This window comes from Eptesicus fuscus, chromosome 2, assembly GCF_027574615.1.
Source record: "Eptesicus fuscus isolate TK198812 chromosome 2, DD_ASM_mEF_20220401, whole genome shotgun sequence".
Lineage (NCBI taxonomy): Eukaryota > Metazoa > Chordata > Mammalia > Chiroptera > Vespertilionidae > Eptesicus > Eptesicus fuscus.
Window position 1 is genome coordinate 24,159,809 of NC_072474.1, and position 21,207 is coordinate 24,181,015.

Here is a 21,207-nt window from a genome sequence, read left to right on the forward strand (position 1 = left end):
GAGGCCCGATGCATGAAATTCGTGCAAGGGTAGGCCTGTGCAGCCACAGCTGCCTCGAGGCCCCGTCTGCCTCGTGGCCCCGCCCCCCCACCCGCACCTGCCTTGGCCTGGTGCTGCCCGTGTCCGCCACCACACAACCCCTGGGCCTCCCTCTTTGGGGCAATCTCGGAGCCCCCTGATTGATCACCCTGCCAGCCGGTGGCCTGGGCCTCCCTCTTTGGGGTGATTGATCTCGACCCCGCAGAGGGAGGCCCCGCCCACCCGCCACAGCCTGCCAGTCAGTGGCCTGGGCCTCCCTCTGTGGGAGGATCATGGGGCGATGGCCGGGCCCCCGACCAATCGCATTGCACCCGCCTTGGCTGGCCTGGCATCAGTGGGTGTCACAGTGTGGTCGTCTGGACAGTCGGTCGTGCCACTGTTCGGCCGTTCGGTCGATTTGCACATTACGCTTTTATTATTATAGATAAACTAATTTTGCCCAGCCGGCAATGGTTGAACATTGACTATGAACCAGGAGGTCCTGGTTTGATTCTCAGTCAGGGCACATGCCTGGGTTGAGGGCTCCATCCCCAGTGTGGGGCATGCAGGAAGTAGCCGATCAAAGATTCTCTCTCATCATTGATGTTTCTATCTCTCTCTCCCTCTCACTTCCTCTCTAAAATCAATAAAAATACATTTAAAAATAAACTCTTTGTATTTTCACACTATGAAAAAACAAGATACCTTCATAAATATCTCATATCAAATTCAAACAGATTAAATACGGTAATACTTATTTTAGAGGTCAGAAAGACAGAACTTGTCAGAGTATTTTAAAATTAATAAAACTTTGTACAGCAGGAAGATAGTTTGTTTTGTTTTTTTGTAGATCAACATTATAAAAATAATTTAGAAACAATTAAATGGTGCACTTCCTTTATTCATAATTTCTGACTTTTAATGTGCATTTTACATGTTTTTTTTTCAAGCTGCTTAAATATTTAAGGTCTGATTTGAGGTCCACTGCATGTCATTATCCCTGGAAACTTTATTTCTTCAAAATAATACTTCACCTAAAGCAGCAGTTCTCAACCTGTGGGTCGCGACCCCTTTGGGGGTCGAGCGACCCTTTCACAGGGGTTGCCTAAGACATCCTGCATATCAGATATTTACATTACGATTCCTAACAGTAGCAAAATTACAGTTATGAAGTAGCAATGAAAATAATTTTATGGTTGGGGGTCACTACAACATAAGGAACTGTATTAAAGGGTCACAGCATTAGGAAGATTGAGAACCACTGACCTAAAGTATAAAACCAATACGTTCATTCAAAAACATTTGGGGCTCTCCCAGGAGCATGCCTGCGCTTTCCCCTTTCCCCTCTTCCCCTCAGGTGCCTCACCTTTACCTTCCTCACTTCTAAGCTCCAAGGGCCCTTCCTTTGTCTCTATAACTTGTTTCTATGTTTTGTTATTTATTTACTAGTACCTCTGCGCACGAATACGTGCGCCAGTAGCTCGCTACCGCCCTCCAGTAGCTCTCCACCCATTGCTCTGCCCTCCTGTAGCTCCCCCCGACCCCCGCCTCCCCTCATAGCTTGCCGCCCTGCCCCCTCCTGTAGCTCTCCTCTGCCCACTTGTAGCTCGCTGCCCCACCCACCTGCTGATCCGTGATCCAGTCGTTACATGGTTGGTCGTTACACTTCACAGTGTAATGACCATTTGCATACTACATCTTTATTATATAGGATTTTATTTTTTCTATCCCCATTTATCCCCTCTATGCCCTATGCCCTCTTCCACCTCCACCCTGCACCCATCACCACAGTGTTGTCCATGTCCATGACTTCCCTCTCTCTTTTCTTTCTTTTTTAAATATATTTTACTGATTTTTTACAGAGAGGAAGAGAAAGGGATAGAGAGTTAGAAACATCGATGAGAGAGAAACATCGATCAGCTGCCTCCTGCACACCCCCTACTGGGGATGTGCCCGCAACCAAGGTACATGCCCTTGACCGGAATCGAACCTGGGACCCTTGAGTCCGCAGGCCGACGCTCTATCCACTGAGCCAAACTGGTTTCGGCATCTTTTTTTCCCTTTTTTGCTCAATCCCTCCATCCTCCACCAACCCCCCTTTCCTCACCCCACTGAAGCTGTCTGCTTGCTCTTCCTCTTGAGTGTGTCTCTATTTTGCTTGGAAGTTCAGTGTGTTCTTAAGCCCATTTCTTCTACAAATTACTTCTTCTATCTGTGATTTTCGAATAAATTTTCTCTTACTAAAAAATAAATAAAACACTGGAAAAATAAAGAGAAGTCCTTTCTCTTATATGTTGCTGTTTGGTTTTCAAAATATTTGTTCATTCTACTAAGTACAAGTTTGAGTACATCTTCAATTGAACTATGGAAAACATTATAGTCTCTTTATAAACAGTGATACATTTTGATGGATATTCAGGACATTATAAGAGCGGTTCCTGCCCTGGCCAGAAGGCTCAGTTAGAGTGTGGTCCCATACATCAAAAGTTTGCGGGTTTGATTCCTGGTCAGGACACATACCTAGGCTGCAGGTTTGATCCCCAGTCAGGGCTCATACGCACCAATCGATTGATGTTTTTCTCTCACATTGAAGTTTCTTTCTCTTTCTCTCCCCACCCCCACTCCTCTCTCTCTAAAAATCAATAAAAACATATCCTCAGGTGAGGATTAAAAAAGAAAAAAGAATAGTTATTAATTAGTAGAAAATATCTAAATACAACTTAATAAAGCAGAACAGGCAAAATATTTTTATGTAATCATGTTTGAAAAGTTCAGAATTTTACATTTCTTATCTCGTTTCTGTACTGTTTTCTACAAAAACCTAAAAAAACTTATTTTTCCAAAAAACGGCATTTTTCCCTGGCCAGCATGTCTCAGTGGTTGAACATGAGCCCATGAACCAAGAGGTCATGGTTAGCTTCCAGTCAGGGTACATGGTCAGGGCATATGCCCAGGTTGTGGGTGCGATCCCCAGTTGGGGGGGGGGGGCATTCAGTAAGCAGACAATCAATATTTCTCTCTCATCGATGTTTCTATCTCTCTACCCCTTTCCCTTCCTCTCTGTAAAATCAATACAAAAATATATTTTTTAAAAGGCATTTTCCCTTTTAATATTATAGAATCATTAAAAAAATTCTTTCTTGATGTATAATGCATCCCCTACCCCCACCCTCCAAAAAGCCAGAAATAATTCCCTTTAGAATGCACAAATTTTTACTGGGAAAACTCACATATTACTTAGTAACTTACATTTTTTAAAGTCCTTAAATTTCAGAATTTGAATTCTTTATTCTATACTCATTAAGTAAATGTATAGTATTCTAATCCTATGATGGTCAAGTAGTGGCCTTATTTATATAAAGATGAAACTCAACAGTGCTATATTTTGGGAATACTTCTGAACAATTCTACATTGAGGAAACAATTCTGTGGCTACAAAATTATTCTGTGGTTTAAAACAACTGTGCCAAAAACTGACTGGTATTATTTAATCAGAGAAATACACATATTTACTCACCAGATGAAAGGAATGATAAAGAAAAGAGGTTCAATATACTCTAATTTGGCTGGGAAAAAAAACTCTCGAAATTATAAATGTGTAGTCTCTTCAGCAAAACATAATATCTACTTATATACTGGATAGAAAATAGCCTAGAAAGAGTTTTTTGTTTTGTGGTGGTTTGTTTTTTTTAAAAAAGGAGACAGACTAGTCCTTTGTGATTTAAAACAGCTCTCGCCAACCGGTGGTCCGCAGACCACTGGTGGCCCTGAGGTCCGAAAGGTTGGCGACCACTGGTTTAAGGAAACCTTTGGAGCAGTGGTTGCCAACCGGTGGTCCGTGAGGTCTGAAAGGTTGGCAACCGCTGATTTAAAATGTGAGGAACTGAACAATAAAATACATAAAGAAAAATCACCATCTTAATTCATTTCTGGGAATAATGTTCCTTACCTTGTTTAATACGTTGCTTACTTCACTAGCAAAATCTCTGGAACATACTTCTAAGTGAAAAATTTTGCCACAGTTTGACACACATGCTCCTAGAAGCTAAAAACATAAATTCCAAAGTTAAAAGGGCTCAATTTCAGCAGGTAATTTTGTGATAGAACCTAAAATCAAATCACTCACAGTCAGAGCTTGCATAGCAACATGAGGATCTTTATGGTTCACCCTCCTCATAATAGACCGAAGACAATCTTTAGGTCTAAAAAATGAGAAATGTAACACTCAATTAGTAGTACATCAGCCCCCGCCCCCCAACTATAATAGGCAATAGGGAGAATATGGTAAAGAAGTTTAATTTTTATTAATGGCACAACTGAAAAATTGTAGACTGACAAGTTTCTTTAAATTTTTCAAACAAGATTAACAGGCTCTCTTCCTTAGCAATCACAGATGAGGCATTTTAGGCTAATTCTGAGTGAAAAAAGTTTTGAAAATAAAATGATAGAATAACTGGAACCAGACTTATACTCCTGCTATAAACAATTACAAAACTAGAAAAACATATGTAAGATATACATTGAGGTACCTGTTTAGTATGCAAGATCACAGGCAGTGCATAATGATGATCTCTAAGAAGGAAGACAAATTAAATAAGCTAGACCTTTGTTTCAATTTCTACCTAGAGACATTTTCCAGATAGCAATACAGGCTTCCTGCATTAAGACAGTTTCTGGATCTCAGTAAAGAGAAGGTGATCCCAAGAAAAGAACATTATCTCACTGAGTTGAGAGGACAGAAATCAGAATTCAAAAGGCTGAGGGAGCTAAAATTTGCAAGACAGAGTAGAAGGAACTACTAGTATATGAAGAAAGAGTTCTATATACCAACATAAGGGTCCATTTCAATCTGCTGTGGAAAAAGCCAGGCATACAAAGGTTAAAAACTCCACAAGGCTGGGAAAAAATTGTGATCTATGGTAGTATTCAACAACAGAAGGGACCCACAAAAATTTAGTATTAACTCTCTCATTGTACTCTATGAATTTTTTTTCAATTCAGTTTTTCAGTATTTCCACAAGAAGATAAAAAAACACACAAGTGTGACTGAAGTTATATTCTGATTAAGTCCTACAATTTAATGAAAAATACAATTAAAATACTATTTTTAAAAAGGTTTAAGAGTTACAAGTGAATTTAAAGTAGGTATACTATGACTATTATCCTCTGAATGATAAAAGAAAGTTGACTACAAACACAGTATCCGTATAATTTATCATCTATGCAAGTACCCGTTTGAGAATGAAAGGGGGTGCCAAGTAAACACAGTACAGGAACAGCAGACATAAACTAGAATTTTCCAAAGTACACTGGATATATGGGCCCCCCAGCTCAAAACTATGTTCATCCACAAAATCATCTTTTTTTTTTTTATCTTCACCTGAGGATATTTTTTCCTGTTGTTTTTCAGAGAGAGTGGAAGGGAGTGAGGGAAGGAGGGAAGGACAGATAGAGAGAAACATTGATGGGAGAGAGCCACATTGACTGGTTGCCTCCTGCACGCACCCCAACTGGGGGTGGGGAGTAAACTGCAACCCAGGAAACATGCAGTTGACCGGGACTGGAACCCACAACCCTTCGGTGTGCCGGCTGATACTCTAATCACTTAGCCACACTGTCCAGGGCCACAAAATCATCTTTTTATGCATAAACCTGGGTCATGTAGTTAGTTCACAGGAGAGTGAGGAAAAAAGGACAATACTTTCATGTAGTTGTGGCTTCTAATATTTTTTTCTAAAATTGTAGATGAGACAGAAAATAAACTTTCCAAGAATCAAGGGACAATATCTAACCCTCACCTTGATTCTGGGTTAAACTCAGTGAGCTGTTTGACCAATCTTATATAATAAAAGGCTAATATGCAAATAGACTGAACAGCAGAACAACCGAACAACCAGTTGTTATGACATGCGCTGACCACCAGGGGGCATGCGTGGAACATGGCGAGCATCGGCGAGCGTCGGCTGCGGCAGGATAGTGTAGATGAGCGGGGGCGCCAGACTAAGGTGGGGCGCTGGGCGCTGTCATTGGGGCGAGCCTCTGGTGGTTACTGAAAATTCTTTGCTCCCGCAGGCCATGGTCCCGCCAGGCGCTCACACCTACTGCTGGTTCTGGCCCCGCTCATACCCGCCTCCAGTGCTAGGTGCCGGCCCGATCGCTCGGAGCCATCAGCGGGTGCGAGCAACAGCTGCCAGCCCTGATCGCCCCTGAGGGCTTCTCCACCTCCCCCTGCTCCTGATGGGTGATCGGGACAGCACCACTGATCACACCACTGCTGGCACCGGCCCCAATCGCTCTGTGCCGTCAGCAGGTGCGAGCAGGGTTGGCACCTGCTGATGAGCGAGTAGGAGCAGCGGCAGCAGCAGGAGTGGGGCTGCTGGCAGACAGGGGACTGGGGGCCGCGGCGGGAGGGGCCGGGTGGGGGCGTGGAGGATGAGTTGAGACCCGCCCTTGTGCCCACCTCAGCCTGCGGCCCACAGTTCCTTTCAAGGTGCACGAATTCATGCACTGGGAGCCTAGCTGAATATAATAGAAGTGATGTTCTGAGATGTACAGTTCATAAGAAGCCATGTAGAGTACATCTAGGTCTCTTTGAACATTTGCTCTTAGGATGTTCCCTCCAAGGAACCCAGCCACATTTCTGTGAGAAACTCAAGCCACGTGCAAAGGATAGCCCCAACTGAGGTCCTCGCTGATAGCCAGCCATCAACGGCTACCCATTTGACCACCCATCCCGGTCAGGCCTTCACATGACTCCAGTTTCATCCACTATCTGACTGTTGTTAACTAATTCACAAAACTGTGAAGGTAACAGATTGCTCTTTTAAGCCACTTAGTCTTAGCCTTGTTTGTTATGTAGCAATAGACTAGCCACTAACAAAGTGGGCTACCAGATGTCAGCTTTCAACAGTACTAATGTGTATTATTTAGAATTCTTTCTTTTCATCTTTTTTTTTTAACATAAAATTTCCTTAACTGTTTATCTCCCCATCTTGAGGGTTCCTAAAGACAGGGCTATGCTGCTCATCCTTGGTTCCCACTTCCTAGCCAGGCTACATAATAAATACTCAACTAAAATTTGAGAGAACAAAAGTAAGAACTATTTAGCAACTTCTACTGCTCTTCAGTGCCTGAAGATAATACACTTTCATTCTGCATGTTGCATAGAATAGTGCCATCAGTATGGTTGATGCTCAATAAAAAGCTGTTGAAATATCAAGCTATACTACAAAGCCACTGTAATCAAAACAGCCTGGTACTGGCACAAGAACAGGCATATAGATCAATGGAACAGAATAGAGAACCCAGAAATCGACCCAAGCCATTATGCTCAATTAATATTTGACAAAGGAGGCAAGAATATACAATGGAGTCGAGATAGTCTCTTCAATAAATGGTGTTGGGAAAACTGGGTAGGTACCTGCAAAAAAAGAAACTAGACCATCAACTTACACCATGCCCAAGAATAAACTCAAAATGGATAAAAGACTTAAATGTAAGTTGTGAAACCATAAAAATCCTAGAAGAAACCATAGGCAGCAAAATCTCAGACATCTCTCGTAGCAATATGTGTGTGGCTACATCTCCTAGGGCAAAGGAAACAAAGGAGAAATAAACAAATGCGACTACATCAAAATAAAAAACTTTTGCACAGCAAAAGAAACTATCAACAAAATGAAAAGGGATTCCACTGTATGGGAGGACATATGTGGCAATGATACATCTTATAAGGGATTAATTTCCAAAATATATAGAAGAATTAATACAACTTAACAAAAGAAAGACAAACAATCCAATATAAAAATGGGCAAAGGGCCTAAATAGACACTTCTCCAAAGTGGACATACAGATGGCCAAGAGACATATGAAAAAATGTTCAAATTCACTGATCATCAGAGAGATGCAAATTAAAATGACAATGAGGTATCACCTCACACCTGTCAGAATGGCTACCATTAACAGATCAACAAATGACAAGTGCTGGCGAGGATGTGGAGAAAAGGGAACCCTAGTACACTGCTAGGGGAATGCAGACTAGTGCAGCTACTGTGGAAAACAGTGTGGAGTTTCCTCAAAAAATTCAAAATAAAAAATAAAAAATTCAAAATAGAACTGCCATTTGACCCAGTGATCCCACTTCTAGAAATTTATCCTAAGAAACCTGAAACACCAATCAGAAAGAATGCATGCACCCCTATGTTCATAGCAGCACAATTTACAATAGCTAAGATCTGGAAAAAGCCCAAGTGACCATCAGTAGATGAGTGGATAAAAAAGCTGTGGTACATCTACATCACGGAATACTATGAAGCTGTAAAAAAGAATGATCTCTTACTCTTTGAGACAGCATGGAGGGACCTGGAGAGTATTGTGCTAAACAAAATAAGTCAGTCGGAGAAAGACAAGTATCACATGATCTCACTTTCATGTGGACAAAATAGACCCAGAGACATAAAAGCATGGAACAAACTGATGAATCTCAGAGGGAAGGCGGGAGTTGGTGGGTGGGTGGAGAGAAATTAACCAAAAACTTACATGCATATATGTATAACCCATGAACACAGACAATAAGTATTGTAGTGAAGGCCTTGGAGGTGGGGGCACGGGTTCAGGATGGAGGGGGTCAATGTGGGGAAAAGGGAGACATCTGTAATACTTTCAACAATTAAAGATAAATTTTTAAAAATGTATACTAATAAAAAGGTAATATGCTAGCTAATTAGACCGGACGTCTTCCGGACATCCTTCTGGATGTCCTCTGGACAAAGCCACAGCAGCAGGGGATGAGGCAGAGGCAGTTAGGGGCAATCAGGCCGGCAGGGAAGAGCAGTTAGGGGCGATCAGGCCAGCAGGGGAGAGCAGTTAGGGACGATCAGGCCAGCAGGGGAGAGCAGTTAGGGACGATCAGGCCAGCAGGGGAGAGCAGTTAGGGACGATCAGGCCAGCAGGGGAGAGCAGTTAGGGGCAATCAGGCAGGCAGGCAGAGTGGTTAGGGGGATCAGGCAGGCAGGCAGGTGAGCAGTTAGGAGCCAGCGGTCCTGGATTGCAAGAGGGTGCAGGCCAGGCTGAGGGACTCCCTCTTCCCTCCTCACCGTGCATGAATTTTGTGCACCAGGCCTCTAGTAATACATAAAAAATTAACATGCCTATTTGAACCTTAAAAAAATAATTTTAGCCGAAGCCGGTTTGGCTCAGTGGATAGAGCGTCGGCCTGCGGACTGAAAGGTCCCAGGTTCGATTCCGGTCAAGGGCATGTACCTTGGTTGTGGGCACATCCCCAGTAGGGGGTGTGCAAGAGGCAGCTGATCGATGTTTCTCTATCATCGATGTTTCTAACTCTCTATCCCTCTCTCTTCCTCTCTGTGAAAAATCAATAAAATATATTTAAAAAAATAAATAAATAAATAAAAATAATAATTTTAAAATGCTGTTTGAGTTAAATATAGAAAATAACTACTTTTCACTGTTGTATCATAGTATTTAGAATTAAAGTCTCCCTTATAAAGCCATTTGTTATCAATTTCTGCATATTTTCCACTGAATTTGCTTTCTATGTGAAAAATGCACATTAATTGAATAAAATTTATTTCTTAGAATTATAATAAGACCATAATAAGGGAAAAATGAACAATAAGTAGTACTGGGAGGAACAAAGCATGTGAGAAAAATGACATGGTAATAAACAGAAATGAAATATTTTGTAAAAATTCATGCTACAATAAAATCTGCATGTGCATTTAAGAGTCTACCAATGGTTTCTATCACCTACCTTTGTAAGGGTAATCAAACCCTCAACTCTCTCAAAAACTTCTCAAAACCTCCTTTTGATATTTTAAAACTTTTTGTATGATATATTCTGAAAACAAGATAGAGGTAAAACACAAGCAAACAAAAAGCAGGAAAGGAGAATTCTCTCTCCCAATTTTCCAACCACAAAAAAAACTGTTTTTCTTCCATGTGATAAATGAAAATAGCCTAAATCACACTATTGTAAAATGTAATGAAATTGCACCCTTCCCAGGGTTTGTTTGCAAAGTCAGGATTATAAAGGAAAAACTGCAGTTCATCAACTGTTCTTGATTAGGGGACTATCTGTTGGAGAACATACTCTGCCATCTCTCAATTATGCTCAATACAGGCAACCTTTCCTCAATTATTAAAGCAAAATGTTACTTTTAGCACCAGCTAAAGAAGTTAGCGTGCATATAGGGCTATGTTGTTTAAAACATGCATACTCTTGAGCAAGAATCACACTCACAGTGAGACATTCACAGTTTATAAGAGAAAGGGGGACTGTAATTGTGAGACAGCACATATAAGCTCATTAAATGACTAGCAGGGACAGTTTTTAGGAAAAGTAAAATTTGAGGGGCTACAAAAGAATACAGTTAAATTCAATAAGTTAAACATGCATATGATATAGCTCAAATCTATTGTCAGAGGGTCAAGGAAAACTAAAACTAATTTTACAATCCTACAATTCTCTTTTCAAAGAATAATGAAATTTCAAATCTCTTTGAATAGCTCTGAGTAAATTTCCAAAATTGTCACCACACATTACTTATAAATGTCTACCCACTTATATCTATACTAGGGGCCCGATGCACGAAAATCGTACACTGGGGGTCGGGGGGTCCCTCAGCCCAACCTGCCCCTTCTCTCACATACTGGGACCCCTCAGGGGATGTCCTACTGATGGCTTAGGCCCATGCCCCAGGGGGAGCGTACCTAAGCCGCAGTCTGGCCTCCCTTTGTGGGAGGCAACCGGGCCGATCAGGGGAAGGCACCATCACCCCGCTGCTGCAGCCAACTGTCAGTCACCACAGCCACCAAGGTTTTTTCATCAACACGACTCCAGTCCCTTCACCAAGAAAAAATGACAACTTTCTTTAGGCATTTTCAAGATGTGTCTTTCATAGGATATGCATTTCTTTCTTTATTTTTTATCCTCACCTGAGGGTATGTTTCCATTGGCTTTTAGAGAATGGGGAAGAGAAAGGGAAAGACAGAGAGAAACTTCAAAGTGAGAGGAACACTTTGATTGGTTGCCTCCTGAATGAGCCCTGATCTGGGCCCCGGCCAGGGAGGAGCCTGCAACGTAGGTACATGCCCTTGAACAGAATCAAACCCAGACCTTGCTGTCTGCAGGCCAAGGCATTATCCACTGAGTCAAACCGGCTAGGGCAGAATATGACATTTCTTAGCCCTCCAGCAGCGGACCTTCATTTTTTTCTCCAGAAGTGTGGTGGGAAAACCCTAGATCACCTTTTTGGATTCTTATTACCCAAGTTACTAAGAATATTACCAGTGGCATACAGGAAGCTTAGCCAATGTGCAGTCAGAAAAGGTGTTTCCTCTATAGTTCACACCAATGGAGGGCTGGGCCCTGCCCAGGCCTAAAGCCTCTGGCCGAAGCTTTAGGCCTGGGAAGGGGACCTCCAGCTCCCTCTGATCATCGGCTCAGCCCCTACCCAGGCCTGCCCAGACCGAAAGCCTCTTGGGGGTCCGCTCCGGCACCAGGCCAAAAGCCTCTGGCAGAAGCTTTCGGCCTGGTGCCGGAGCGGACACCCAGCTCCCTGCGATCGATTGTAGGGAATCTGCTCCGGCCCCAGGCCAAAAGCCTCCACTGGAGCAGACACCCAGCTTCCTGCGATCAATCGCAGGGGGTCCACTTGCGCACCAGGCCAAAAGTGGAGGCTTTCGATCTGGTGCCAGAGTGGACACCCAGCTCCCTGTGATTGATTGCAGGGGGTCTGCTCTGGCACCAGGCCGAAAGCCTCCGCCAGAGGCTTTCAGCCTGGGGCCGGAGCAGACACCAAGCTCCCTGCGATCAATCGCAGGGGTCCGCTCGTGCACCCAGCTCCCTATGATCCTTTGAAGGGGGTCCGCTCAGGGCGCCTATGTATGCAAATTAACCGGCACCTTGGTTGGGTTAATTTGCATACTCGCCCTGATTGACTGGTGGGCGTGGCTTCAGCATAGTGAAGGTGCGGTCAATTTGCATATTACTCTTTTATTAGGTAGGATCAGTTAACGAATGTGCTCACATAGTATTAATCAACTATGAAATAGAACTTAACCTTTTGCACTCGGATGTCGAGTGTGACTCGACACGGTTAGCATTAGAATAAAGGAATCGAGAAAAAAGCAAGCGAGTGCAAAGGGTTAAAAGTACAAAAAATACTAGTAATATGTTTCTAAACATATGCACACCTAGTATTCAGGGCAGAAAATTATTTGTAGAGTAAGACTATCTGGCATATAACACCCCTGGTCCCCGCCCCCTTCCCCAATCAATGTCAGTAGTAACCCCATGTCAGTGTGACAACCAAAGCCATCCCTAATACAGCAATACCACCAGGGCTGAGAACCACTGCCAGACAAAAGCAGCACTGTGATACAGTAGAAAAAGAGTTGTAACTTGACAGACCTCATCCATAACAGGGAATGATAATGCTTTCTTATCAGTATGTTATTACAATACTAGACTGGTGCCAGGGACTTAGAGACACTCAACAATGTTAGTTCTAGAAAGCACAAACATATCTTCTTCTTCTATCAAGTTAGCTTTACAACTTTAGCTTCCAAAGCTATTTCAGAGTGAATTAAATTTTACATTTTCACTTGACATGCTATAAAAAGTGCTTTACTACAACTTACCATTCAAGAATATACAGTGGTGAGCAAACATAGGTTTACAGTTGTGAGTAGGCAAAACAAAGTTAATAAAGCAATTGTAATAATTATAACCTGCATGTCTTTTTCCATACAAACAACTGTAAACCCCCTTTTGCCTATCCCTGTATGTATATCTATATTATGAAGGGAAGGAGAGTATATGTGTACTAGTATGCATATCTTTTATAACCTTAGTATGCAGTGCCTAGCAGACACACATATATGTGATACTAGCAGCCCATCTGCACGAAGATTTGTGCAATAGACCTTCATTCACCTGGCTGCCTGCACCAGTTTTCTACAGGCACCGGGGACCCAGGCCTTGGCTGTGGCCACCGCCTTCTGCCTTCTTTCAGGGTCGGGGCTTGGCCCCGGGCGGCGGCCTTGGCTCTGCTGCACCCCAGCCTCCCTGCTACGGATCGGATTGTAGGAGCCGACCCCCTTGGTTGCCTGCGATCCATGCAGGCTCCCCGCTGGTGCCCAAGGCTGGGAAAGCCTCCGCCCCAGGCTTTCCCGGCCTTGGGCTCAGCCACACCCCAACGTCCCTGCAACAGTTTCCTGGTGGACGTGGCTGGTGGGTGTAGCGAAGGTACGGTCAATTTGCATATTACTCTATTATCAGGTAGGATAGGAACTCAAATCTTTGCTGAATTAAGTCAATATATATGTAAGGAAACTCGAATATAAAACATGGAAGAAATAAGAACTGGGATAAATAACAACTGAATATTCAATGACATAATCAAACTGTGTATTTGATTTGTAATACACATTACATAAAAGCCTACACAATACAAGGGAAGAAGAGCGAACACTGAGTACAAATATCAAATTCTCAATTCTGAGCTTGTAAAGTAGGCATTTCTTTTATGATGGCTGATAGAACATGAGTATAATAGACAATGTTATTTGACTATTTAAAGAACCCAGCAATCATCACCCAAAAATCAATGGCTTTTTTATACACCAATAATGAATTCTCAGAAAGAGAAACTAAACAAGCAACCCCATTTACCAATGCAACAAAAAAAATTAAAGTACTTAGGAATAAACTTAACCAAAAAGGCAAAAGACCTATACTCGAAAAACTACAGGACAATTAAAAAAGAGATAGAAGAAGATATAAACTAGTGGAAGAATATACCGTGTTCATGGATTGGTACAGTGGTCGGTAAACTCTGGCTCGCGAGCCACATGCAGCTCTTTGGCCCCTTGAGTGTGCCTCTTCCACAAAACACCACGGCCTGGGCACATCTATTTTGAAGAAGTGGCATTAGAAGAAGTTTAAGTTTAAAAAATTTGGCTCTCAAAAGAAATTTCAATCATTGTAGTGTTGATATTTGGCTGTGTTGACTAATGAGTTTGCCGACCATTAGATTGGTAGCATCAACATCATTAAAATGTCCATTACTATCCAAGGCAATCTACAGATTCAATGCAATCCCTATTAAAATACCAACAGCATATTTCACAGATCTAGAACAAATGCTCCAAAAATTTATATGGAACCAAAAAAGACCACAAATAGCTGCAGCAATCTTAACAAATGTAAAGTTGAAAACACAGGCACAGAGGCTTTGAAAAGACAGTTTGATGGTTTCTTACAAAACTAAACATAGTCTTACCATGTGATCCAGCAACCAAGCTCCTAGGTATTTACCCTACTGAGCTAAAAACCTATGTACACACACACATGGTTCATAAATGTATTTTTTAGAAGCTTTGTTCACAATCACAAAAAAGATATAGCAAGCCATGAAAAGACAAATGAAGCTTAAGTGCATTTTGCTTACTTAGCAAAAAGCTGATCTGAAAGGCTACATACTATATGATTCAAACTATATGACATTTTGAAAAAGGCAACAGTAAAAAAATTAGTGGTTGTCAGTCAGAGGAAGGGGAAAAAGGGATGAGTAGGTGGAGGACAGAACATTTTTAGGATGGTGAAACTATTCTGTATGATACTGTAATGATAGATACATGTCATTATGGATATGTCAAACCCATAAAACTGTACAACAGAGTGAGCTTTAATGTAAACAATAAACGTTAGTTAATAACAATGTATCAATATTGGTTCATTACTTGTAATATAGGTACCACATTAATTCAAGATGTTAATAATATGGAAACTGCAAGGGGAGGAATAGGTATATGGAATTCTTTGTACTGCTGAATTTTTCCCTTTTTCTAAATCCCTACCTGAGGATACACTCTATTGATTTTAGAGAGAGGAATGGAGAGAGGGAGAGAGAGAGAAAGAGAGAAACATCAATCAGCTGCCTCTCAAATGCACACCAATCCTAAAACTGAATCCCAAAACCCAAGCATATGTCCTGACCTGGAATGAAACCCACAACCCTTTGGAGTATGGGACGCCATTTCAACCAACTGAGCCACACAGCCTTTAGTGTGGCTCACTAAATCACTCAACCCAATCACTCTAATCCACTTTCTTTAAGTCTAAAATTATATTTAAAAAGCAGTATGTTAATTAGAAAATGAAAATGAAACCTTAAAAAAAAGGTAAGATAATTCCACTAAAACCTTGGAAAATTCCTGTGTAACTCAAAAATTCTATAAACCATAAGAAAAGAGTGATAAATTCAACTACATAAAAATCATAAACTTTTAAAGAAAACAAATAATAAAGCAAAGTCAATGGAAATATATGTATGTATACCGTATATATACACACATATATATACAAGTCATATTATAGATATGTTCCTAATAAATTGAGGTCTCCTAGAAATGAGGAAAAGATATATACATACAGTTCACAGGAAAGGAAATACAAATAGCTCTTAAAAACAGAAAAAGATGTTCACCTGAGCAAAGGATAAGAGTGAGCTTTTGACTTGATGTAAGCCTATCCACCTCAAACCTCTACACCGTTATGGAAAGGAATCAAAAGAGAGCCCCAACTACTCTCCTTTCCAGTCCTCCAAGGTTCTGCCTGCAGAGGTCAAGAGAAAGTCTCTACTTACTACCCAGTAACTGACAACTTGAGAACATATATGCCTGCTATTCTTGTCTATACCAGTCCCTACAAGAAGATCCAGACTATCCGTTCCATCATGGAACAGCTCTGCATATCCATTACCAACTTCAGAAACCTTTCAGCTGTACCCTCTTGAATTCACAGCCCACTATCAACAAAAGCCCTATCCTTGGTCTTTTTGCCTTACAGAAACCTGGCTCCCCAAGGAGGATACTACTCCTATCTCAAGTGGTGGCTTTTTGTCTTCCCAAGGCTCTTGTACCTACATTAAATGAGATATGTATGGGTCCTCTTTTATCTTTTTGTTTCTTCCAAATCATTATCCCCCTCCTCTTTCCCAAAACAGTCCAGTTCTGATTATGTCAGACTATCTTCTTGTTCCAGTTTATTTAGAAAACCTCATCTGCCCCCTCATCTCTCAATGATTTTAACTCCTGGCTCACTGTTAACTCTTTCCAACATTACTCCTGTCTTAACTCTTAGAGATGTTAATGATAATGTAAGTGATGCTTCTGATAACTTGGCTTTTTTCCTTCTATCCCATATTATTATTATTAACTGTCATGGTCACATGCTAGACCATGTCATGATCGATAACGGAAAACCCTCTATAATCACAATTTCAATCATTCTGACTATTACCTTACATGTTTCTAACTCACTCACTCTCTTTTATACCCAACTCTGTGCTCACTTAGGGCAATTCACCTCTGCTCCAGCTACTCTACATCTTTCATGTCCTTAGAAAGCACAAGTATTCTCCACTTTGCATTATTCATGTAGATCAGTGGTTCTCAACCTTCCTAATGCCGAGACCCTTTAATACAGTTCCTCATGTTGTGGTGACCCCCAACCATAAAATTATTTTTGTTGCTACTTCATAACTATAATTTTGCTACTGTTATGAATCGTAATGTAAATATCCGATATGCAGGATGTCTTAGGCGACCCCTGTGAAAGGGTCGTTCGACCCCCAAAGGGGTCACGACCCACAGGTTGAGAACCGCTGATGTAGATGCTATTCCTCTGCCTAGGACCTCTGCTTTCAGCTGTTTCCTTCTCAACTTGAAAAATCTTAGCATAAATGTTATCCTCTCACACCTGTCCTTCCCTGAAAAAACTGAGTTAGGTTCCCCTTCTATTCTCCACTAAAGCACTCTGCTCATTCTCTTCTTAGCTCATTGTCTTTACCTGGTTATTTCTATCTTGCACTAGTAGACTGTTACCACAGCTGATGGCAAAGGTGTGCTTGCTTTATTCACCACTGTATACGAAAAGCATGATGCCCAGCCACTACTCACTGTTTGTCAAATAAAAGAAAAAATGATGATGCAAAGAGAATGAAACCAACTTACTGCCATAGTTCTGTGATGTTAAGAAAGTGAAAGAGACATGGAAATCAAGATCAGGCTTTACAAAAAAATCCTTTAATTTTATTCCTGGTGGAACTCTTCCCTTAAGGAACTTTCCCTTAATTTAAATTACATTAAAGAATTCCAAATATGGGTCAGATTCTCATTTGTAAACTGGAAAAACCTACAGTACCTAGACCTGCTCTGATGATTAAATAAAATGTTTATAAGGACTTAAGCAAGATTTGGCAAATAATAAGCAGTCAATAAATGTTGGGTATTAGTCTTAAAAAGGCATTTAAAAGACTTTGAAAATTAAGGCCTGAAAATTAAGGCTATGATGGTAATAAAATATATACTGCAACAAAACTATCTCTCTCCCTGATGCTGCCCTTCCAACATGAAGACTTTAATTTTCCCTTATAAAACCAGGAATATAGTATTCTATCACCCTCCAGTTGAAGGTCAGAAAAAGTCATAGCCCAGGTCCAGGACAGGACATTAGAGATCCAATGAAAAACATTTTTAACAAACTCTTTCCAAAAGACTTGTATTTATATTTTTCACAAAATATTTTTTTTAATATATTTTATTGATTTTTTACAGAGAGGAAGGGAGAGGGATAGAGAGTAGAAACATCGATGAGAGAGAAACATCGATCAGCTGCCTCCTGCACACCCCCTACTGGGGATGTGCCCGCAACCAAGGTACATGCCCTTGACTGGAATCGAACCTGGGACCCTTCAGTCCGTAGGCCGATGCTCTATCCACTGAGCCAAACCGGTCAGGGCTTCACAAAATATTAGTAATGACTACTATTTTATCCTTCTAATTCTGTCTGAATAAATCAAAACTTACAACCTAAATTGAGCTCTTAGCCAAGTTAAAAAAAAAAAAAAAAAGGTACATTTTCCACCTTCAGTCAACTATATCTTTAAGCAAAGAGAGTTAAAATATAAAATAATAGCACAAATTAATCTGGCAGTCAATTATAGAACTTTAATTTTAACTCTGGTATGTTTAACCTATTACCTATGCTCACATTTTTTACATATAATATAAATAAATCAGTCAAAACTAACAGACAAAGCTATTTTTATTATGTGAAGACATGTTAAAGAAAACTGCTACTATCACTCTGAAAGTTCTCTTGATTTTAAACAGACTTTTCAGTTCATCATATGACCTCACTGGCTAGGCATTTTTCAGTAATTACTCATACACTGGAACTGCACACTAAAAATCATGTGAATATCTCAAGAAGTTAGAAAAAAATTTTCAGAATGTTTTTTTTCTTTTTTTTTTAAATATCACAGATCTCCTTTTTAGTTATTTATTTTTTAAATATATTTTATTTATTTTTTACAGAGAGTAAGGGAGAGGGATAGAGAGTTAGAAACATTCGATGATAGAGAAACATCGATTAGCTGCCTCCTGCACAACCCCCGCTGGGGATGTGCCCCCAACCAAGGTACATGCCCTTGACCGGGAATCGAACCTGGGACTCCTCAGTCCGCAGGCTGACACTCTATCCACTGAGCCAAACCAGTCAGGCCAGAATGTTTCTAAGGTTTTAAGTCCAGCATATTCAAACTCTTCAGGCTTTTAAAAAACCTTATTATCTATATGAGGCAAACAGGAATTACATCTATTAGGTTTCCTGAAATTGATATATTTAAAATAATAATTTTAATTAATAATTATTAAAGAATGTTAAATATTCTACATGGCACTAATCAAAACTAATGCTAAACTAGAAAATTATTTCTAAATTTTTCCATTTTTACAACTAATGTAATATTAATAGACATGAGAGAAATACATTTCTAATACTAATAGGATATATTAATTACAAATGTAGAATAGTGTATACAATATATCTATTGTCTACGAATGGGGAAAATATATTCATATGTGTATAAAGAAACAATGAACTGATAGAAAAGATACAAAAGTGGTTACCTGAGAGGATGGGGGTGGGGAGGATAGGAGGTTTGTCAATGTTCATCTTTTAAGTTGTTTTAATGTTTGAGCCATGTGAAAGTTTCTATTTTAAAAGCAAAAAAGTGCATTTTTATTATATAAAAACTAGAGGCCCCGAGCACGAAATTTGTGCATGGGGGGAGGGGCGTGTCCCTCAGCCCAGCCTGCACTCTCCATTCTCGGATCCCGCTCACAATCCAGGACTGCTGGCTCCCAACCGCTTGCCTTCCTGCTTGCCTGATTGCCCCCTAGCCACTCCCCTGCAAGCCTGATCGACACCTAACTGCTCCTCTGCCGGCCCAATTGCCCCTAACTGCCCTCCCCTGCAGGCCTGGTTGCCCCCAACTGCCCTCCTCTGCTGGCCCGGTCACCTGTAACTGCCCTCCCCTGCAGGCCTGGGTGCCTCCCAACTGCCCTCCCCTGCTGGCCATCTTGTGGCGGCCATCTTGTGTCCACATGGGGGTGGCCATCTTTGACCACATGGGGGTGGCCATCTTGTGTGTTGGAGTGATGGTCAATTTGCATATTACCTCTTTATTATATAGGAGGCTACTATAAATTTTTAAATCAATAAATACACACAGTGTGTGTGATTTAAAGAACAGAACAGCAACATTTTTTTTTAAGAGAGGAAGAATTAAGGAGAGATTTTCAAAACACCACTGGGAGCCATGTTTTTGAGTCATAGTCCTGACTAAAGAGAATTTCACAATAATGGTTCCTTTTTTCCCCCTGAAAACTTCAGAACATTTTCCAAACTACCAGAACTCCAAAACAGGTTAGTGTAACAAAAAAAAAAAAAGAAAAGAAGGGGAAGGGGGAGGGGAGGGGAGGGAAGGGGAGGGGAGGGGAGGGGAGGGGAGAGGAGGGGAGGGGAGGGGAGGGGGAGAGGGAAGGGGAAGGGGAAGGGGAAGGGGAAGGGAAGAAGAGGCCAAAAGATTTTTAAAAATTATTTCCTTAGGGAAGAAAAACTTAAAATAAATTATTGTATTTATGCATTATATAATTCTATAATATGTTGCTTGTTACATATCATTTTTATTTTTAAAAATATTTCTGAACAAGAAATGTTTTTCCAAAATTCCCCTTCATCATCCCTAAATCAGCACTCTTAAAGAGATCTATACATTTTATAAAATTACAGATTAACACCAAATGTTAATACTTTTTTTAAAAAAATCTAGACTATTGCCTAAGAAAATAAACTTATGAATTGCATTGCAATCTATAACTTCCCTCTACATTAACCTACCCTGTCTAAATTTGTCTCAGGAAAACTGATGTCCCCTTTCTTCTTTAAAGCACACCAGGTATCTAGAATACCTCATTGACAACCTACAATATTGTTCAGTATTCTTATGCTACCATCAGCAACCCATATCTAAACATACAGGGTATACCCCCAGAAAATGTATATGCACTTTGAATGATTATAAACTCAGTGTTTATTAACATACAGTTCATTTTCAAAATTTAAAAGAATCTACAGAAATGAAAAATTTTTTTGTCAATGCCTGTTTTTAAACTGATAACCATTCTGGTCCAGGCACAGATAACACAAAGCAATAGATCTGGAAACATCAATCATTTAATTGGGTATGTGTGCCCTCAATCCATCAACTGTTGCCAGTTTTGTACCATAAACTTTATCTTTTATGTATACCCATTTTTAAAAAGTCTAGTGGCACTTTAGGATAAATTTTCCTTGTTCAAAGCTTAGTCTGGCTTCACCCGTTATTTCCTGAAAAGGAGTGAAAATTAAGTGAGTTATCAGCTGTTAAAATGTATATACATTTTGGGGGAGACATCCTATGAGTATATAGGTTCCTAATAACATAAACCAGATAGATCTCTGTAAGTTTTTCATATACATTAACTATAAAATGATTTAAAAGATTAAAAACAAACTATAAGTGGTTTTCAGATGCTGGAGGAGGGGAGAATGGAAAGTTGTTTAATAGCTAGAGAGATTGGCTGGGGATGATAAAAAGCTCTAGAGCGGGGTAGCAGTGATGATCACACAATGCAAACATACCAAATGACACGAACCCATATATTTACCAAAATAAAAACAAATAAATTACATATTAGTATCTCTTCCCTAAGTACCCCCTAGTTTATTGGTCATCTAAAAAAAAAAAAAAACTTCATAATTTTCTATTACTAAGTTGA

At 40.5% G+C, this 21,207-nt stretch overlaps 1 protein-coding gene across 6 annotated transcripts in view; it reads right to left on the reverse strand.

The window, feature by feature from the left end:
* Positions 1–21,207, reverse strand: part of STAM (signal transducing adaptor molecule) — an 82,926-nt gene that overhangs the window by 33,837 nt on the left and 27,882 nt on the right. For 2 of the 6 annotated variants that reach the window (XM_008148831.3, XM_054725927.1), the window contains 2 exons: positions 4,145–4,220; positions 3,968–4,063 (listed from right to left, as the gene is read on the reverse strand). The exons of 1 other annotated variant lie outside the window; for it this stretch is intronic. In XM_008148831.3, coding sequence (XP_008147053.2) covers positions 3,968–4,063; positions 4,145–4,220 — 172 coding nt within the window. Of the gene's footprint in view, positions 1–3,967; positions 4,064–4,144; positions 4,221–4,547; positions 4,591–13,840; positions 13,951–21,207 lie in introns of all 6 variants that reach the window. 3 more of the 6 variants (XM_054725916.1, XM_054725913.1, XM_054725920.1) reach the window with 3 other exon arrangements.